Source organism: Rhamphochromis longiceps, linkage group LG1 (assembly GCF_057381845.1).
Source record: "Rhamphochromis longiceps isolate RC_006_pf linkage group LG1, R_longiceps_female_GT1.1, whole genome shotgun sequence".
In the NCBI taxonomy this organism is placed as follows: Eukaryota; Metazoa; Chordata; class Actinopteri; order Cichliformes; family Cichlidae; genus Rhamphochromis; species Rhamphochromis longiceps.
In genome coordinates, this window is record NC_140557.1 from 25,600,891 (window position 1) to 25,621,152 (window position 20,262).

General features: G+C 41.8%; 1 protein-coding gene across 1 annotated transcript; it reads left to right on the plus strand.

The window, feature by feature from the left end:
* Positions 1-1,834: 1,834 nt before the first annotated feature.
* On the plus strand, positions 1,835-19,473 carry gas6 (growth arrest-specific 6). Its single transcript, XM_085403392.1, has 15 exons — positions 1,835-2,362; positions 2,624-2,784; positions 4,827-4,851; positions 4,945-5,007; positions 12,228-12,350; positions 13,029-13,148; positions 15,325-15,447; positions 16,273-16,394; positions 16,590-16,708; positions 16,837-17,026; positions 17,127-17,291; positions 17,377-17,545; positions 17,643-17,782; positions 17,870-18,071; positions 18,391-19,473. The coding sequence occupies exons 1-15, from the start codon at positions 2,287-2,289 to the stop codon at positions 18,540-18,542; spliced, it is 1,950 nt and encodes a 649-aa protein (XP_085259518.1). The 5' UTR covers positions 1,835-2,286; the 3' UTR covers positions 18,543-19,473.
* The last annotated feature ends 789 nt before the right edge of the window (positions 19,474-20,262 follow it).

A 20,262-nucleotide genomic window follows, 5' to 3' on the forward strand; every position in this document is an offset into this window, starting at 1 on the left:
ACACACATTATCCATGCAGCTGAATGGCTCCTTGTGTAGCTGTGTCATTATGTGTACCATAAATTGGTATTTAAGCACTTAATGTCATTTCACTACTTTAAATGCTGTTTAGTAGTTAAATCTATAACAAAGAACATATTTTATAAGTAAATGTTATGACCAATGCTGAGCTATAAGTTATTTTTCTACTGTAAAATCTGCAAAGCTGTTCAAATTAAGGACTATACTTGGGGGATATATGTATTTTATTTGCATTTTTGTTCCTTTATAGCTACTCCACTACTTCCTAGCTTAACTAATCAGTATTTCATACACATTATCTATAATAATACAGTTTATAATGATAATAATAATAATAATAATAATTAAAGTAACAAAAGCTTTGAAAATAAATATTACTGAGAATTAAATTGGGGCACTCTAAGACTAACACTTCCAGTTAAAGTTAGAAGTCAGAATTTCCAATTTCCAATTGGAATGACCCTTCAAGATGGATTTCCAGTTTGGAAAGTCAGAGCACCCCCACCAACCTTGAATTCACAATCCAAGATTATGGCAATGCGCATAAACATTAAAATGTAAAACTTGAAATTTGTATTGCCATTGTTTTTTTCCATTGTATTTGTGACTCACTAAATAAGGCATATGCAGTCTGCTGACCAGGCTCTGTTCATGAATGTGCTGCAGTTGTGTTTTCAAATCCAAGCATTGTGGTGTACTGCTTGTGATGCACAAATAGGTCTACCTTGCTAAGAAGAAAACCAAATCCTCTTTTTTCTTGCTTTTCTGACTTTAGTAATAGAACACGCTCAACTTAGGAGTGACGTCATTTCTGCTTCTGACATGTGACTGTGACATAGTCAAACATTTGCAATAACTGACAACGAGTATTTTACATCGCTGTGGAGAAATTTTGGCCCACTCTTGTTTGCTGAATTGTTTTAATTCAACCACACTGGAGGGGTTTCCAGCATGGATTGCTTGTTCAAGACTTTATTTTGTTCCAAAAAGTTCAGTTTTTTCAATAAGCAAATAGGCTTGGCTGGTGAAAGTGAACTCAGCTTTTCAGAAAATGTGGTTATTCATCGTTAATTCATGATGATTTAACAGGCAAATATGACACATATGCAAAAAAGAAAGAAAAATAAATCAGGAAGGGGAAAATACGTTTTCACAGCTCTTCAAAGTTCTATCATTAACTAAAACTAAACTAAAAACTAAAATAAAATGTGAAAAAAAATTAAAATTAAAATGAAAACTAGACTTGAAATATAAATATAAAAGAAGTATGATTTGTTTTAATATTTGTTTTTTCTCAATTTTATTATAACTTGCCTGACAAGACACTGAGGAAATGTTTATTGAGACTTTGGTTGTCTAAAACACTAAGTAAACTGCTTTCAAGAAGTTCTATGTTTTTATTGTAACAATGGCACTGATTTACTTTTTAATTTTTTTAAAAGTAACAGAAGAACTAATTAAAATTATAAAATAAAACTAAACATTTCCAAACAATAATAATTAAGCTGAAATAAAAAAATTCACTTTGGAGATTAAACTGAATTTAAAAAGAAAAATCAAAGGGGGGGCGGGGGGGGGGGGGGGGATAACAATTAGCGTAGTCTGTGCCACCTCATGCCCCCCTTTGGTTATGCCCCTGGACTAACGTTTAAAATACTTTTGAGGGCATTGCAAAGTACTCGAGTATTGTTTACTTTAATACAAGTATTTACTTACTAACCACAAGTGCAACACCCAAATCACGGATTGCGTGCCAGTTAAACAGATTTTTTTCCCCAGTGTGATGCGCGCGCACATGCACACACGCGAACACACAGAGAAGGGAGGGAGGGATGAAGAGGTGTCTGCATCACTTCAAACTCCTGCCTGCACTTCTCAGAGAGCTACTCCTCCTCCTGAAGCAGAGACGAGCAGTGTTCCTCCGCAGACTGTCCGGTCCGCAAACGGCTAAGTAAAAGTCCCCACACACCGCGATGGGGACCAGCTGAACCGCACGCGAGGGGGGTAGAAGAGGTCGGTCGTGCAGTTTCCCCGTGTAGTAGTAGTGAGCGTCCTGGAGGAGGAGGGGGACACAGACTCACACACAAGCGCGCGCGACGTTCGTGTCCTACCGTAGACGTTAACGGCCAACGGTCGGAGCAAGTCACCTGAATACCTGCGGCGTTTCGCACCGACGCCTGCGCTTACACCGAGAGAGGCTGAGGAGGGGGTGGGACGGGGCAGGAGAAAGTTTCTCGAGCTTGGCGCAAACACAGCAGTCAAACAATGCGGCTGACCCCGACAAAGTCCTTTCCGTCGGCAGCGCTGCTAATCCTGCTGCTCGTCCGCTGGTCCGACAGCAGTAAGTAAACAGTTACATGCTAGGCGGCTAGCTAGCCCGCTAAACCCTCTTTGACATTTGAGTTGCAGCTGGTGATGATACACGTCTTGGTTATTGCCAGTACTGACGGTTAACGTTAGATATTTCGCAACATCCCTCACATTGTTTTCCTGCGCCAGTGTATTGCTTAACCGCAGAGTTGTTTGACATTCACTTGCTCTTTTTTTTTTAAAGGTGACTAAACTTTGCTCGTTTTGCTCTCTTTTGTCCTTCTTTCTTTAGTCTCACTGTCCCCTCAAGAGGCGAACCAGTTTCTGAGCAGACACAGGAGGGCGAATCAAGTCTTCGAGGAGACGAAGCAAGGACACTTGGAGAGGGAGTGCGTGGAGGAAAAGTGCAGCAAGGAGGAGGCCAGAGAAGTGTTTGAAAACGACCCGGAGACGGTGAGTGGTGTGTTCACAAGTTAGTCTCAGCTGCAGCTCAGCAAAGGCTGCATGCGAGCAAAGGCGGGCTTCCTTCTCATCCTGTGAGGAGGTACTGCAGTACCACCAACTCCATCAGAGCACCATTACCTGCTGAGGTTGTGTTATGTACTGTAACTTCAGGGAGGCTGGGTGTTTACATCATGTTCATAATGACTACACACACACTAATGATTCATTGTCTGGGCTGCTTGCCGCTAGTATTCATGCTTCAATAAGTCCAGCATGCTGATAGCTGTCAGGACACATAATATTCCCATGTCTGGGACTTGGCCGCTTTCCGCGTCTTTTGTTTTGTTTCTGTGACAGACACTGAGTCAGCATGACTCTACCGTCATTTGTGAAATCCCCTTTTATATCCCCAATCTCCTCTTCATATTGACATGTGTCCTTAAGTTGATAACAAATATGGGATGTAGCTGGATGTCTTTCTGTTTCTTTTTCTCATCGTGTTGCATCTTCTGATGTTGCACATGCACACATATGCATTTCATTCAACATTACTGTGTACGTTGCCCTGGTAATCTGAAGACATGTTTCCTACTTGACATTTAACATCGTACAAAATCCATCACACGGGCCATGCTCAGAAACCTGTACTGGAGATTAGTTTCCATTCTGCATTCATGAGTGTACACGTCAGCCTTTCCATCCATGTGAATTCATAAGCCTATTTTACATGTACTACAGTGTGCTGTATGTGCAAACAGGCTATAAATAATCCAAAGTGTTTAGAAAAACACACAGAACTTGGGCTTCTTGGGCTTCCTCGGGAAGATGATATGTGCTACAGCAAATAATAGTGCAGATGCATGCCCAGAATCTTCTGCAACAAGTCTACCCTAACGTGGCTGGATGCTTTTGATTGTGAACTCTGTAATTTTTCTTAATTTCTACATCTGACATTCATATTCAACGGTTTTAAGTGGTGGACTTGTGTTGGTGATGTGCTGCCCTTTAAATGTCACATTCACTCCTTAAGATTTGATATTGTGAATTGTAGTAGAGAGGGAGCGAATGAGGCAATCGATGACTTAAGATTACTTGTAAGATTAGTCTGGCACTGAGAGAGGGAGGATTAAACTGAAGCTGAGGTGGATTCTGGTAAAAAGGGTGAAGTCGGGTGATGTCTGAATCAGATCCACGCATGCCACCGGCAGAACACCAAATTACTCCTTTAAGTTTTGAACCTTGTCGTGACACAAAACTGCAGTCTCACTCGTATCTGCATTATTCATCCTGAAAGGGCCTGTCTCTGACTCTGCATTTTATTCTGCTGCAGCTTTGTAGCTCTGCAGAGAGGGAAAGAGAGAGGCTGGGGTGTTCCCAATGCTTATGATCATCCTTGGCAATGGACAGTCATACCAAGTTTCTGGTCTCTTATTTATTTGATGACATACGGGACATACAAATGAGAAGGTGTCAAAACTAACTTGCTCAGTGTGAGGTTCAAATTTAGTCGTTTTGGTTAACCTTTGAAGGTCAGCTTATATTTTAGGTCAGTGTATAATCAGACTTTACCCCACACAGAATTTTGCCTGATTAGTTTCACTTAATAAGACACCGGTCTCACGCAAGCCTGCTGCATCTGGCATCTACTGCAGCATGAGTGTGACTCTGTGCCTCCAGAGTCTCAGATTTTGGCCTATATGTGGAGAACTGCTGCAGCCAGAAGGCAGGAGGGATGGTACTACTACCAGGAATGCAGAGAATGCTGAAGAAGCTCCTGTCATAGAGCTGCACCCTGTTAGAGCAGATTACAGAGTAATCATAGCCTAATCTCTGCATCGCACTGCCAAATTTCATGATTGTTTATGAACTGTTTTTCCTGCAGAAGTGAGCTATAAAAACCCCCCAAAACAAATGCACAATTAAGTCAAGTATAAGCAGAAACCTGTTACTAATTTTAAGAGTTCATTGAGACTGTATTGCCTTGTTTAGATTTTGTTTGCAAACACATAACTTTACCCTCTGTGTTTTGTTTTTGTTTTTCTCTGATGCAGAACTACTTTTATCCCAAGTATTTAGGTAAGTTATTCTACCTAAAACCATTAATCTCTCTCTTGGCTGATTATACGTTTGTCATCCCTTCAACTGAATTCCATTTTTGTCTCTGTCTAGCCTGCCTGGACACGTTTGGAGATTCTGAAAAGAAAAAACAGGATCTGGTCACATGTGTCCACAGTAAGTTTTTTTTGTTTTGTTTTTTTTACCTCCTCCTGTCTGCCTTTCAGCTTTATTGTTAGTCTGTGAATAGGTTAGATTAATGCATGTCTACATCCTGCTCTCTCATTTATTCTCGGTTTTTATTTCACTGAGAAAGTTGCTACATGAAGAGACAGGGAGCTAGTTATGTTGCAGAGTTGTGCTGCACTGCAGTATCACTGCTCTGCATCACACTCCAGTGTGTGCCCTCTGCAAGTACAGAAGCAATCGGAAGCAGAGATGTGCTGAATCTCTTCGGCACCTCCAGGTCCATTTTCTCAGCGTGGCACACCTAGCTCCTTTTAAAGTGAACTGTGTGTGCGTGAGTGTCTATGAGTAACATTGCAGCACTTTGCTACAGTGACGCTACACGTTGCTGAATGAGTGACACACCCCTTTAGTCGTCACATATTCGCGCACTCACTTCCTGAGCGACTGCGCCAGCCTCTTCGTGTGTGGGCTCGGCTGGGGAATGACGTAGAGAGGATGGTCTGATGAGAGGATGGCTAAGGATTTCTGCTGCATCAGGATACAGGAGACCGGCTTTACTGCTATTGGCTGTTGATTGTCTTGCGGGGGAGGCGTTTCCATGACTCAGCTGCAGCATTGTGACATTTAAAGATACGGCAGTACTTTTTTTCCACCAGTTGTCAGCACCATCTCCTTTCCACCATTTTTCTATCTCGCCCATCAGTTGCCTGTCACCACTGATGGTCTCAAAGCAGATTCTGGCTTTCCACCAATTTATTTATGGAATATTTCCGACATGCACAGCGCATTATGGAAACATCTACTGAGTTAATTCTCCCACTGCTCCCTGCTTCTGTTTCCTTAGTCTGCAGTTTTCTGTGAATGGCACTTTACAAAAATGGATAAAAATAGATCACTGAAAGACACGTGTTACTGTTCTTTGACATCCACAGTATGGCACATTGTTACTTCTCTGGAAGCTTTGTAGGCTGTGATTCCACAGTGTGTGTTTTAACAAATGGAACTAAATTGTGACTCTGTGTTGGGGGACCATTAAATTTTGAAGCAGAGGAAACAAGCTTGGCTCCTGCAGTTACACTTCTTGTTTAATGGTCTACAAAGCATCACTAACCAGGAGCATGGGTGGGATTCTTTTTTTTAATATCTGCCCTCCTTTGTCAGAGAGTACAATTGCATGCACTGATGCTGATATGCAAATATTTTCAGTTTTGATGAAGGAATATTACTTCAATGTTAAAAAAAAGAAAAAAAAGAAATATCTGATAAAATGTATTGTAGTAAAACATTCCTGCTGTGTTATTTGTAACTGAGGGATCATCATCTGTAAAGCACTGACATCAGCCAAGTATTTGTGCACATAACGCTCAGTTTAAATACAGATGTTTTTAATAAATGCACAAAGTTACATTACACCAATAGCTGGTAGTTGAGAAGATTAAGTCTGTTAAGGCAAATATACCCAACTATAGCATCCAACCTTAGGCATTATTAACTTAATTCAAACTTAAGATAATAAAATGGTCCTAATAATAATAACTTAAAAGTGCTGTTTAAATGTTTTTAGTGCTGTCTCTTAACATTTGTTTTTTGTCTTACTCTGCATTGATGAATTGCTGAGCTTTTCCTCATTGCTGGCATCATGCAGTGCTTTAATGTTTTTAAAGTCTAAATTCAGCTCACAAAATCATTGTCTCTATTTAGATTTTGCTCTTTCCGAATGAGACGGCTAGCTTTGGCTCTACACATCTCTAACTTGTAATTTCGACTACATTTAGCACAGGTGTGACAGTCAGCATTTTTTATATTTGACTATTATTCCATGTTATTTTTAGAGCAGCTGTCTGGCTTGCTTTCAGAACATAAGTCACAAGCTGGTATCTGTTATTAATATACACAGCATGGACAGATTCATCTCTTTGTAGGCACCAAAAATGCTGAATGGTAGAGGATTTGGAGAATATTGGTGTATATTGTAATATGGACATGTTATTTTCATAAGGTCTTGCCCATTGCAGCGAACGGATCCCATGCTTCACGTAGTCTTGTTTTTGTTGAGGAGTGACAACCTGGTATTCCTGAAAAGATTTGGTTTTGTATTATGTTTCTGTTGACACTTTCACAGCATCGCAACTGTCATATATGAAGCTGTCAATAGAGATTGCATAAACAAAATAAAGGTTCACAGATGCAAAGTACCACAAGCCGTTAGTGTGTAGTTTTGAGCAGCTGTCATTAGAGATGGCACGATACCACTTTTTTATGACCGATACCAATATCATAAATTTGGATATCGGCCGATTCCGATATGAATCCGATATAGTGTGTTTTTTAATCAATAAAACTGTTCTTTTAATATCTTGCTGCTTTTTGTATAAGTTAATACTCAAGTTAAAAAACAAAACAAAAACACTAATGCTATTCTGTTATACCTGTATGCAAAAAATACACTGCACCCAAAAATAAACTTAAACCTGCACCATCCTCCCTATTCTGGTATTTTAAAGAGTAAGCAACCTAACTAATAGGGTTCTAAAACTCCCAGCAAAAAATAAATAAATAGGGAACCACCCACCACCTCATGATGCTTAATCGACGTAATCAACTTTAATTTGATGCAGTGTGGAAAAAAATGCCCAGAAATAAATTATTTTTCAAGAATAATTAAATAGATTCAACATCTTTCTTCAACAGAACTACAGACTGCACAGATCATACCTTCCCAAAGGAAAAAGTACTATAGCTTACTAGGGTATATTAGACTTAATAGTTACTATATACAGTAATGGACTTATATACATTTTACATCAGATTAAAACTTTGGGTGTAAGATTCGGATAATTATTTATTAAAAGCGAGACATTTTAAATGAGAATAAGAAAGAAAAGTATGTCTTTGTGCCCCCTTTTCCCTGTTAATGCCCTATCGGCCCCCCTGGCTAAACTTTGCTAGATCCGCCCCTGCACAGTTACCAGCCGTCAGCTATGTAGAAAAGGATCCTGGTGTAGAAAGTAGAGATGGACCGATCTGATATTACGTATCGGTATCGGTCCGATACTGACCTAAATTACTGGATCGGATATCGGAGAAAAATAAAAAATGTAATCCGATCCATTAAATATCACGAAAGCACCTCACAAAACTTGCAACACGCCGTAACTCGCCTCAGAACATTAGCAGGTCGGAGCAGTATGCATCACGTGATAGAGCGGCTGTGGCATGCGGCATTCTTTGTGCCCCCTTTTCCCTGTTAATGCCCTATCGGCCCCCCTGGCTAAACTTTGCTAGATCCGCCCCTGCACAGTTACCAGCCGTCAGCTACATAGAAAAAGATCCTCGAGTAGAAAGTAATATTAAATAAATTCTAACAACAGCTTATCAAGCTTAAACGTGCTGCTGTTGTTCAGCCGCTGGTTTTCTCTTTCTGGTGCAAAGTGGGCCAAAAACAAACGAGACGGACTTGCGATAGAAAAGCCCGATCAGCTGATCATTGATCAGTTTCTCAATTGAAGTAGCAGCAGGAGAGGGAGGGGGAGAGAGGCAGTCGCTCCATATATCGGTTGTTAAGCTTAACGAGGGAATGCTTTACAAACATTCAGAGATGTACTTACTAGGGGTGCAACGATACTCGTATCGATATTGAACCGTTCGATACAGTGCTTTCGGTTCGGTACGCATATGTATCGAACAATACAAAATTTGTAATTTATTTTATCAACTTTCCTTCTGACGATGCTGTCTGTGTTGAGCGCTCAGTGAATCTGCGTTCGACTACTCCGCCTAGGCTGCACTGTCGAGCGCAGATCCACTGAGTGTTCAACACAGACAGCATCGTCAGAAGGAAGAGCGCAGGGCAAGCTAGCGAGACAGAAGTTAAGCTCTACTTGCAACATGGCAAATTGAACCTCCTCCACCCTCATTCAGATCTGGCGTTTGGAATTATTTTGGTTTTCATGTGATGTATGACCCTGAAGGTAAGCGCGTCATGGACTAAAGTAAAACAGTATGATGGATGTGCCACGCAATGCTCAATTACATGGGTGGGAACTAGTGTGTTAGCGCAGTTAGCTCATTAACGTGTTGGCCGTCTAGCCCCACGCAGGGGTAGCTCGTTAATGGAGATTTGCCGTGTTGTGGCGTTAACGTCATTTCAACGAGATTAACGCTGACAGCACTAGTGGGAACACAACGAATATGACTGCACATTTACGCCGACATCATCCTAGTGCAAAGACAAGTGGAAGAAGACAAAAACAACAAGCATGCATGCTACAAACTTTACCCGAGTCATTTAGACAGCCGTTAGCACACGATTCTCCTTATGGGGACCTGATATGTTTAATATTGTGGCGAGCTCAGACAAGGAGGAGACGGAGGTATTGTTTGGTCTTGCTTCCCGTGAGCTAGCCAGGGAGCACAGCCGTTTATTGATATCTGCAGAAGAACACTGCCGCTAGCTAACTGCTCAGCGCGGCAACCGCACAGCAACAACAACACACAGAGCGCCCTCTGACCCTGGAAGGATACACCGTCGCAGCGAGAAGGCGTCACCCGTCACTATGGCAACATAAACAAAACATAACTGTACAAACAGAACCCCGAACAGCCCTGACCCGCTACAATATGCTGCTGAGAATATAGCCCAGAAGAAGCGTATAGTATAGCTTTTATTTTGGAAAGAGCCATTTCTCTGTAATAAACTCTCTTTTCCAAAGATGAGTGATTCCTCAATCAGATACAGGGCTTGCAAAATCGCTAGCCCGACGTCCCAGGGCTAGCGATTTTTCCAGTCGGGGTACCAAAATCTATCTCTTCCCTGCCCGTCGGGCTATTGTAGGAAGGAAAAATATATGTCAATGCTTTTGCATTCTTTCGGAAATTTAGCTGGGTAATTATGTCATTGGCATCGGTGAGCCACTGTCAATATGTGACATATTGAAATCTCGTTTGAATTTGCGCTTGTTTTTTTGCTTTCACTTTGCAATCGTGCGAACTGTGTATAGAGAGCGACAGCACTGATTGGTGAGTGATGATAATTTGCGCACCAATTCCTCTGACATCGTCTTATCAATCGTTAGCTTACTATGCAAACATGACAAGTGAAATCTCCCGCAGCAAGCTTAAACATATGAGAGGTTGATCGCGCAGAGAATCACTGAGCGTTATGTGTGTGTGTGTAAAAGCAGCAGGATATATATCTTAGTTCTGCTGAGCCAAATAAGAGAGGTCAGGGTGAAGAAGTGACAGCCAAAGAAAAGCTTACCACAAAATGGAAAAGTTATGACAAATCAGACTATAAGGCAAAAAGAAAGTGCAGCTTTATGGTTTCATGGACAAAAGAATTTCTGTGGCTGCAATATGACGAGCTATATAACCGGGGCTGCACATAAGTGGTCCGCAGGTGCGCATTCGCTGTCAAAGAAAAAAACCCAAAAAAAAACGCGCACAAGATATGAAGTTGCAACGCGTGTTTGCATACATAAGATTTTCTGGAGGAGGACAGACATTTGTTTAAAACTCTTAAAGATGTCGAAGAAGCTCCTTTAAGCAATTACTTTGGTGTTCCTCTACCTCCAAAGAAATGTCAGAAGGAGTCAGAACCACAAAAAAGCACGTATTCTCGGAAAAGTGGTTGCAGGAGGTGAGCTGGCTTCAAACAAATGATGAACGCACAGAGACGTGGTGCGGAATGTGCCGTGAAAATCCTACTCTAGCGGACAAAAACAGTGCTTTTTATATGGACGCAAACAGCGTTGCAACTTCTTATCTGGTGCGCGTCTTTTATTTTGACAGCGAATGCGCACATGCGGACCACTTATGTGCACCCGTGTAAATAACATAATGTTCTGCCGGGTGTGTTGTTGGTTTTCTCTCGATTTCTGAGTCGACAAGCGCCTTTGTTACTGGGACCAGTCATTTTAAGAAAGGCCCCCATTAGAACCCATGAGAAATGCAAGAAACGCATTATTGCTCAGTCTGCAATATCTTTCCCAGAACAAACACCAATTGCAAATAACATACTAAAAATAAACCTGAAAAATCTGTTTAGACTTCAGCGGAAATTTCAAATTCAGGATCTGACACAGACTGATTCATGTCCTACACAGTTCTTACAAGTTCATAGAAATTTCTGTTCAATTAGAACCAAGTATTTGAGTTGATGATTGTAATTTTTATACAATGTTGTAATTTGTTTTTCAACAATTTTTTGATTAATGTTTTGTTTCTTTTACAATATTATACATTAAAGTATAATATTGTAAAGGAAACAAAACAGGAAACAAAACATCAATCAAAAATTGCTCTCTTTTTTATTCGGGCTACTTACATTTATTTTGGGCTACTTACACATTTGCTTTACTTCTCTCTGGGATCACTTCCTCGGAGATGAAATGCCGGATTTGTAGCGAGGCTACAAATACACACAGCCGCTCTATCACGTGACGCATACTGCTGCGACGTGCAACGGTTATGAGCCGAGTTACGCCATGTCGCAAGTTTTGTGAGGTGCTTTTTTGATATTTAATGGATTGGATTAAATTTTTATTTCTCTCCGATATCCGATCCAGTAATTTACGTCAGTATCTGACCGATACATAATATCGGATCGGTCCATCTCTAGCTGTCATGCAATGTTACAAAAAAAGAAGAAGTTGTGGCTTTGGGTTTTATATGCAAAAACGCAAATGCAAATCCTCTCTCTTTCCCCCCCCCCCCCCCCCCCCTTTCATTTTCTCCAGTCTTTGTCATTTTGTCTTTCTCTGAACTCCAGCTAACATGTCCAGACTTGTCGAGTACTCAAACTCCTCTGCTTGGGAAGGAAACAGATTTGGAGAGAAAACTGAGCACTATTACACAAGCGTGCAGTGGGGGGGAAAAGAGGGGGGGAATTAAGTGTAAATATGGAATAGAAAAGTAGCAAAAACAGGAATTAAAAATAAAGCTAAATATCAATTCAGTATTGTTTCTTGAGAAGTAGAGGACAGGTGGTGGGAATTAGGGCATGTCCGGAAAGAGAGCCTGTCACAAGTTAGGCTATTTATACAGATCTCCCAATGTGCAGAACCTAAGAGAGATTCTGCATATCAGGAGTGTCCTCTGTCTGTTATGGTATACAGTTACACTGACTACAAGCAACCTTTGTACAGACTTGATGCTTAAAGCAGTAATAACATGTCTTTTTCTCTGTCTCTGTTTTCTCACACTTTAAGATATTCCCAATCAGTGTTCTCCCAATCCCTGCAATCCCAGCGGTACCGTCCGCTGCGAGGACAAAAAGGGCGACTTCCTCTGTCATTGTTTTACGGGCTGGACGGGAGCCACGTGTGAGAAAGGTACTGTCATCATTATGGAAAGCTGTGTCCTGGAGCTCAGCAGAGGTTGAATTTTTGCTCTGTCATTCTGGTACATCAGTGCAAATGTCATTACTGTGACCTTGGCTCTGACAGCGAACCCCTGTCCTGTCCACTGATAGAAACATCCTGCTTTTCTCATGTGTAAACTAATACTGTTTTGTCTCTCAACGATGCTGGAATTAATTTGACCTTGAAAAGCTGTTATTGATGGCATGCTGTCTAATATCCAGCTCCTGCTGCAGTTATTAATGATGTGTGAATGGTGTGTAAGATCATTATGAAGTGCATGTACGGGAAGTGCTATCCCAGACTCCAAACTGAGGTTTGCATGCTTGTTAGAAGTTAAATCCACATAAGTTCTAAACTCTCACTGTGAGGGAGAGGGGAACATGTTTCTCTGTTTTATGGCGCAGCCATCATTCCACACATTTCCACTGTGACTCATCCTACCACCTTACTGCGAGAGGAAACCAAAACAGATTCAGTTTGAGTCGGTCTGAGCCTTTTCCACTTGACAACCACAGTCCTCCTAAACACTCAGCCACAGTTACATACTGTGTCCCTTATTTGGAATGTACAACAAACAAGAAATTCACAGTCACTAAACAGCATCCAGCTGAAAGCAACCTGCATTTCTCACCTCTCTCCTGCTTGCAGATGTCGATGAGTGCAGCAGGAGAAATGGAGGATGTGACCACGAGTGCAACAATACTGTGGGCAGTTACCACTGCTCCTGTCGCCAAGGCTACACACTGTCAGGACGTCAGCTGTGTAATGGTAAGCCGCAGACCACGAATGCACGTCTTCTAATAGCTGGAATCAAGTCAGCACTGCTGCAAATAGACACATCATCGCCATTTACCAATTCTGAATCCACTTCCCACTCTGAAAATATAAATTCTTTATAGACTTGTATAATTGATTATGTTGTATTTTATCTACTTCTGCTTATTTATATTTTGTATTTAATATAATATCAGTCTCATAGACTGTAGATGGATGTACCCACGATGACGTCATCCATTGGTCTCTGGACTCATTTTGAGCCTCAGTATTAACAATTTGGCTGCCTCCACATTAGTTTTTTAAAACCAGAAGTTAATAGGTCTGGTGTCCCACAAGGATCGATTCTCAGTCCAGGCCTTTTCTTTTCTTTAACTTCTTTCCCTGGGCCTGATTTTTAAAAAACATGGACATGCATGCATATCTTTCCTATGCAGACAACACCTAAATCTACATGCCTATAAAAAGAAATGTCAATTCAACTCCTAAACCACTACAGAAGTGTCTGAAAGATATCAGATCACAAGGAACTCAGATCATTGTGTTCAGACCTGGTGGTGTGTGTACTACTCCTCTCTTGGACCTGGGTCCGAGTGACTAACCTTGATGTCAGACTGGACTGTGATTTTATACTAGATAAGCATATAAATTCCATTATTAAAGCTAGTTTTTATCATTTTATCAATTTTTCATTTCAGACTTTTTCAAAGATTCAAATCCACTCCCCCCCCCCCCCCCCCCCAAATTTTTGGATGTCTTATTTTATCACAACAAATCTGGACTACTGTAATGCGCACTATATTGGCCTTAGCAAAGCTTCCCTTGCTTGCCTACAGTTAGTCCAAAATGCTGCAGTTCGTCTTTAAACTGGAGCACATCTCCCCCGTCCTGGCCTTCCTTCATTGGCTCCCTGTTTGTTCATTTTAAGATTTTATTTTATTTTTTTTAAACCTTTAATGGATTGGCATCACCAGATATATCTCAGCTCCTAACTCCATTTAAAACATATATTAAAATGTTATTCTTTAGCTTTTAATTCAGAATGAGAGTGGTGTGTTCTAACCTTCTGTTTGTTACTGTTGTTGTTGCTGATTTGTTGTGTGGTGTTTTGGTGCTTTCTACAACACTTGTGTTTTTAAAAAGTACTTTTGTAAATAAACTGATAATTGGTATAGTTGCATGTTACATCCATAAACTACACAGGGACAATGCATAGACACACACAATGCTAATTATTGTTAAATACTAGAGCAATGTGTTTGTCAGATAATCCATTAAAATGCTCCAGAAATGCTCCAGAAACGCATACCTGTCAATCTAAGCTGCCATGCCCCAAACTCCAGTGTCCAGATGGACGAGTTATTTAAAAAAAAATTTAAAAAAAACTCTCCCCACTTATATGGAATTTAGTGGCTGAAAGCATTTTGACACGATGCTCTGTGGGAACTGAGTGGTCACTGGGGAAAAAAAGCACAGTTTCTGTCCTCAGAAGTTGCAGCTTAGCCTCCATACCCACGGACTGCAGATGAAAACTAGCCAGTAGCTAAATCTAGTTCAGGGCTTCTTTTCTTTTTGAGATCAGTGTTTTTGTGTATAATCCCTGACCAAAAAAAATAAAACTAAAGTTAAATTTGTAATTATTCTGAAGTTCAAGTCTCTGAAACAGTCCAGCAGCAGTGTTATTCTGTCTTGTGTCATAACCATCATTGTGAGTCCATAAAAGAACACATGGCTTTGATTAGTGAACAAACGAGGCAGAAAATAAAACATTACAAGCTCATGTTTTCCTAATGTGGACCCCTGTGTAAACTCACACAGTTTTATTTATAGTTTTAGCTTTCCCCCCAGAAAAGAGAAGTCTGAGAAAGGCCTCAAACTGTTGTGTGATTTAACATCCTGAAAGGTTCCTTCTGTAAATATTTATTTCAGTGTAACTGCAGTGCTGGAACATACAGATACTGTGTATTAAATATGCAAACAATACATCCATGTATTTAATTATGTTTCTTTGGAGGATTAAATGGTACAAAGCACATGAGGACCAGGTTAAGTTTCCATTCTTTAAATTACTCCCACTGGATTGTTCTATGTCTTTTCCTTTGAAATGTTCCTAAGCCCTTACACGTGACTTTTGGAGTGTCAAAGCTGAGGACATTTTGGTGTCTTTCAGATCTGAACGAGTGCAAGATCGCAGGTGTGTGTGGAACGGCACGATGTGAGAATAAGGAGGGTGGCTACGACTGCTTGTGTGACATCGGCTATGTTTACGACAATGAAACCAAAAGCTGCGTCGGTAAGTGTGTTTAACTACACATAAATACACTTGGTTTAATCAGAACTGACTGAGGGAAAAGCTTTACCCTCAGCGGGGCTCGGTGCAGCTGCGTAGCGGGGTCAAGAAGGGAATGCAAAGGTATTTGGAGAAATTGTATATAAGTAGGTAACAGGTCACTGTGAAAAAGTCTGCGTTTAGAAAAAGATAACTCGGGGAGTAAACATACAGACTGAGCCATCGATGCACCTTTCCTTGGTAATTAATGTTAATCACTCTAAAGAAAATGTGGTAGAGCGAAACCGCAGCAATCCTGTATTTCAGGATTTATACGTGACAGCTATCACACAAAATCCAATTTTTTATTCCACAATATGTGTGATAACTTAGCCACCAAATCATATGTGTTGAATCAACATGGAAAAGAATCTGCGGATTTAAACCGAAGCTTTGAATTACTCGTGTGCCCAAGTTCTAATCTCTACTTCAAACCAGACTTTTCATAACCTCATTGTCCCTCCTTAGAGAATTACTGCTTATCATAGCCTGCTCATGGCCATGTAAGGTTATATATAAAGTATGGCGATACCATCCAGTCAGCGTCAAAGGCCACTTAACTCAAGTGTTGTTTGCATTCCCTGATATGTTTTTTCTTCTTTTCCCCCCCTGCATTCCTGGATTTGATGTTTTGTTGATCCTTGTGGGGTCATGTTTTGACTAATCCCTCTGCTGATGTGACTTTGATAAATTTATGAACTCTCTTCTTCTCTGTAATTCTCTCATGTCCCAGTCGTCACTCTGAGCTCTCACGCCCTTTAATTTCTCCAACCTTCTGTCGCTTGTCAGATGTGGATGAGTGTGAGACGGGTGTCTGTGAAGAGGAGTGTTTGAACACTCAGGGGAGTTTCCACTGCTTCTGCGATGGACGCCAGGGTATGAAGCTGGCGCAGGACCTTCGGAGCTGTAAGGTGAAATACAAAAACCAGCTGCCGCTGTTGTTAAATGATGATTAAAAGCTATGTCTGTTGGACCACGTGCTATTTTTCTTGCTTCTACCATCCCATCATGGGTTAAAAAGTACAATTTCAAGTGCCATCTTGTATATGTGCATGATTCTCATGACTTTATCTCCACGCTGGTTTTGTGTTTGTTCTCTCCTCCAGCCTATAACTCCCTGCACAACACCGGCCCTGAAGAGGAACCCCCGCTCTCTTTACCTGGGACGCATGTTCAGCGGTGTTCCAGTGGTGCGGCTGCGTTTTCGCCGCAGGGTTCACACAGGGTGAGAAATTTCTGTTGGATTTTTCAACGTGTTCATCAGCAACAGCTGTCTTGTCTTGGAGGCATTTTCATCTTAGTTACCATTGGACAAAGACCATCTTCATTGCTGTTTCCTAATTCTCTTTTCAGCTTTTCAGCAGAGTTTGACTTCCGCACCTACGATCACGAGGGAGTGATCTTCTTTGCTGGAGGTCACCTAAACAGCTCCTGGATCGTGCTGGCGATGAACCAGGGGAAGCTGGAGCTGCAGCTGAAATATGGCGGCGTCAGCAGGGTCACCAGCAGCGGACCTATTGTCAGCGATGGCCAGTGGAGGAAGGTCTGACTCTTGTGCTGAGGATCAAAACAAATAATACTACGCTGTATACACGGTCTTCATTAGCTTATTAAAAGCTTGTTAAATGTCCGGTTTTAACCAGATCTCGGTGGAGGAGCAGGGGCGGAGCCTAGTGATTAAGATTGACAGGGAAGCAGTGATGAAGATTGCGGTAAACGGGGACCTGTTCACACTGAAAAAGGGGATGCATGAGCTCAACCTCACTGTGGGGGGAGTGCCTTTCAAAGAGGACAGCCTGGTCAATAAGGTGTGTGTTTTGTTTTTTTTAATGTATACACCACAAAGAGACTTTCACACATTTCCTAACTGTTGTGACTTCATTCGTTCCTCAGGTGAACCCTCGTCTTGACGGTTGTATGAAGGAGTGGCGCTGGCTAACGGGTGAAGACACCTCCATACAAGAAACCATCAGGTCTAATGATAACATGCAGTGTTTCAGCAGTGAGGATCCGGGGGCATATTACCCCGGCACAGGCTTTGCTCTCTTCAACATCACCTATGGTACATGCGTGTTTGTGTTCATAGCTTGAACAACTCTTTGTATTCATTGTAAGCACATGTGGTCATCTTCATCCCCCTGCCCTCCTCTTCTCTTCAGAATCACAGAACCTGAGCGTCCGCTTGACCCTGAATCCAACCACTGCTATTGGGGTGCTTTTTGCACTGGTTCACCAGGACAGAGTGCCTCTCTCCATCGCTCTGGCTGATTATAACCCTGTAACCGATGAGTGGCGAGATGTGAGTAAATGCATCCCGCACTGTGCACGTGTTCAAAACCACTTTCTGTATATTTGATATGCAAACTGACTTCCTGTGTGTCTTTAGTTTGTTCTGGTGTCTGTAGGTAATGCTGTCATTGCCAGCTCTCCTGCACCCTTCTGTGATGGTATGAGTCATGAAATCCAGGTGACAGTCTCTGGTAACCAGACCCTTCTGCTGGTCGACAGCCATTCTGGACGAAGTGAAGATGCTGAAGTTCCCACTGGCCTCCTGTCACAGTCTACTACATTCATAGGAGGCCTCCCTGGTGAGCACATACACACTTACGCAGAACAGAAAAGTTTTCCATAAAGTTTTTAAAGTACTTCCTACCTCTATTGAAGAGTATCAGCTTCTGTTATTGTCTGCATGACTGCTGGGTTCAGGCTGGAAAACATCCCCGGCAGCTAGAATCTTGCACAGTTCTCAAAGCTGAAAGAACAACATAAGATTTTTTGTAATGCAATAATTAAAAAAAAAAACACACAAAACGTCCCACATGACAACAGATGGATGAATGTTTTCACTGACACGTTGAACAAAGTGAATAATGTTATTTGGACACTTCTTGTGATTTCCACCCGCAGATGTTCCTCTGGTGTCCACGCTGGTGTCGACACCCTACAGCGGCTGCATGGAGGTCAGTGTTAACGGACAGCCTCTGGACCTGGACCGGGCCATCCACAAACATAACGACATCCGCTCGCACTCCTGCCCCCTGCTGGACTCCCACCAGTGAACAGCGCTTGAATCTGCCAAAACCGATCCATAAGCAGTTCATTGAGACAAGGGGGTGATGGGAAAATGTTTTTAATTGGAATATGTCACAGTGTGGCTTGAGCCCAAGATCACCCCTTCCCCTCCATCCTCTCCCTCCCTGGCCTTATCCTGTGATGACACTGCTGCCTAGAAGCAGTGGCAGGGATTTTCACAGCAGTCTCAGTGTTATGACCCAGCAAGTTAGTTCTTCTGCCAGTGAGTAACACTCCCTGTACAAAGGGAATAATAGCTGCACAGCATTGCCTGAAAACTGGCTGTGTTTTAAAGCCTCGTAAGCTCACAAGAACACGCAGGGTCTAATCCAAAATCAATGCTACGGGTTTGGTCCGGGGTCAGCCTTCTACACCTGGTATCCTGTGCTTAAACGCAGATCTAACTGGAGGTTTGTAAGCAACGACTAGTCTGTGCTCGTGTTGCTTACATCCAGCTCACTTAAGGTCCACGTTCACAAAGCTTGAATTAATCGAGTGCTAATATAGAATCTCCAATTAAATGAAAATGTAAGAATTAAAAACACAGGGACCAGAAAGACAGTCCTACATCAGCTACTTCACTCAGAGAAAAGGTGTGAACAGGTGCTCAGATCTTCAATGAATAAATCCCATTTGCCCTTAACACCCCCCCCCCCCCCACCCCACCCCACAGCGAGGCGGTATGAACTTTGCGTTCTGTAGAAAATATTGCACATCGTTGCAGGTATAAATGGACTGCCTTCTTGAATTTTTTCCCCCCCTGCTCTCGATTGGAGGAGCACTCCATATCTGCCTGCAACTTCGAAAATCAACCGTGTGCCTACAAAAGAACAAACCAACCCACACTTGTCGACAGCTTCCCTCTAAACAGGTGAATCAGTTCCCAAAGGTGCAGCACTGCAACCCAGCAAACTAACCGACGCTTTGCAGTGTGTGCCCCTGAGGATTTTCTCTTTTAAAGAACAGACTCACACTCATGTTCATCACAAAAAGGTCCCTTGTTTTCCCAAAAATCACCCAGTCACAGTTAAAGCCTGCCATATACCAACCCGAGGACAGTAGATTAGACACAGAAGCACAGGGAGACAGAAAGGGGCCTTCTCCACAAGGAAGAGAGAGCACTGCATTGATCGCACCACACAAGCTACTGAGAAAGGAAAAGAGGGCGCTGTAATATACTGAATATGTAAATAATGTGACTGTACAATGCTTTATAGAAGACAGAGCAAACACTACCTTAAAACCCCCCCTTGAGGCACATTTATGGTCCAAAGTTCAAAGAAAGATCAGAGTCTCTCAACTTCATCTGCTTCTTAAAAAAAAGAAAGAAAAAAAAAGGTTTCAGCGACAAATCATGGTGGAACTGGGAGACTGTGAGAGCAATACCCAGGGATCAAAGTAGCATCAAGCTTTAGAGACTCAGTTTTTAATTTGATTTATTGGTGCTCAGTGAATCAAAACACAGTAACAACAAAGAATGTCAGAAGAGCGAATGCCTAAAGGGCTCCAGTGTTATTTTACATCCCTGTGTAAGGTATCATTTTCTAGTTTTCTGATGGATGAATGCCAGAATATAGAGCTTGACTTGTTAATGTCTTATTTTATTTTTTAATCATATGTGATGTATCTTGAACTTCTAGTTTTTATTTTTCACCTTAACTGCCAGTATGTGTATGATGCTGAGAGAAGTCTGCCTTTTTTGAGTTT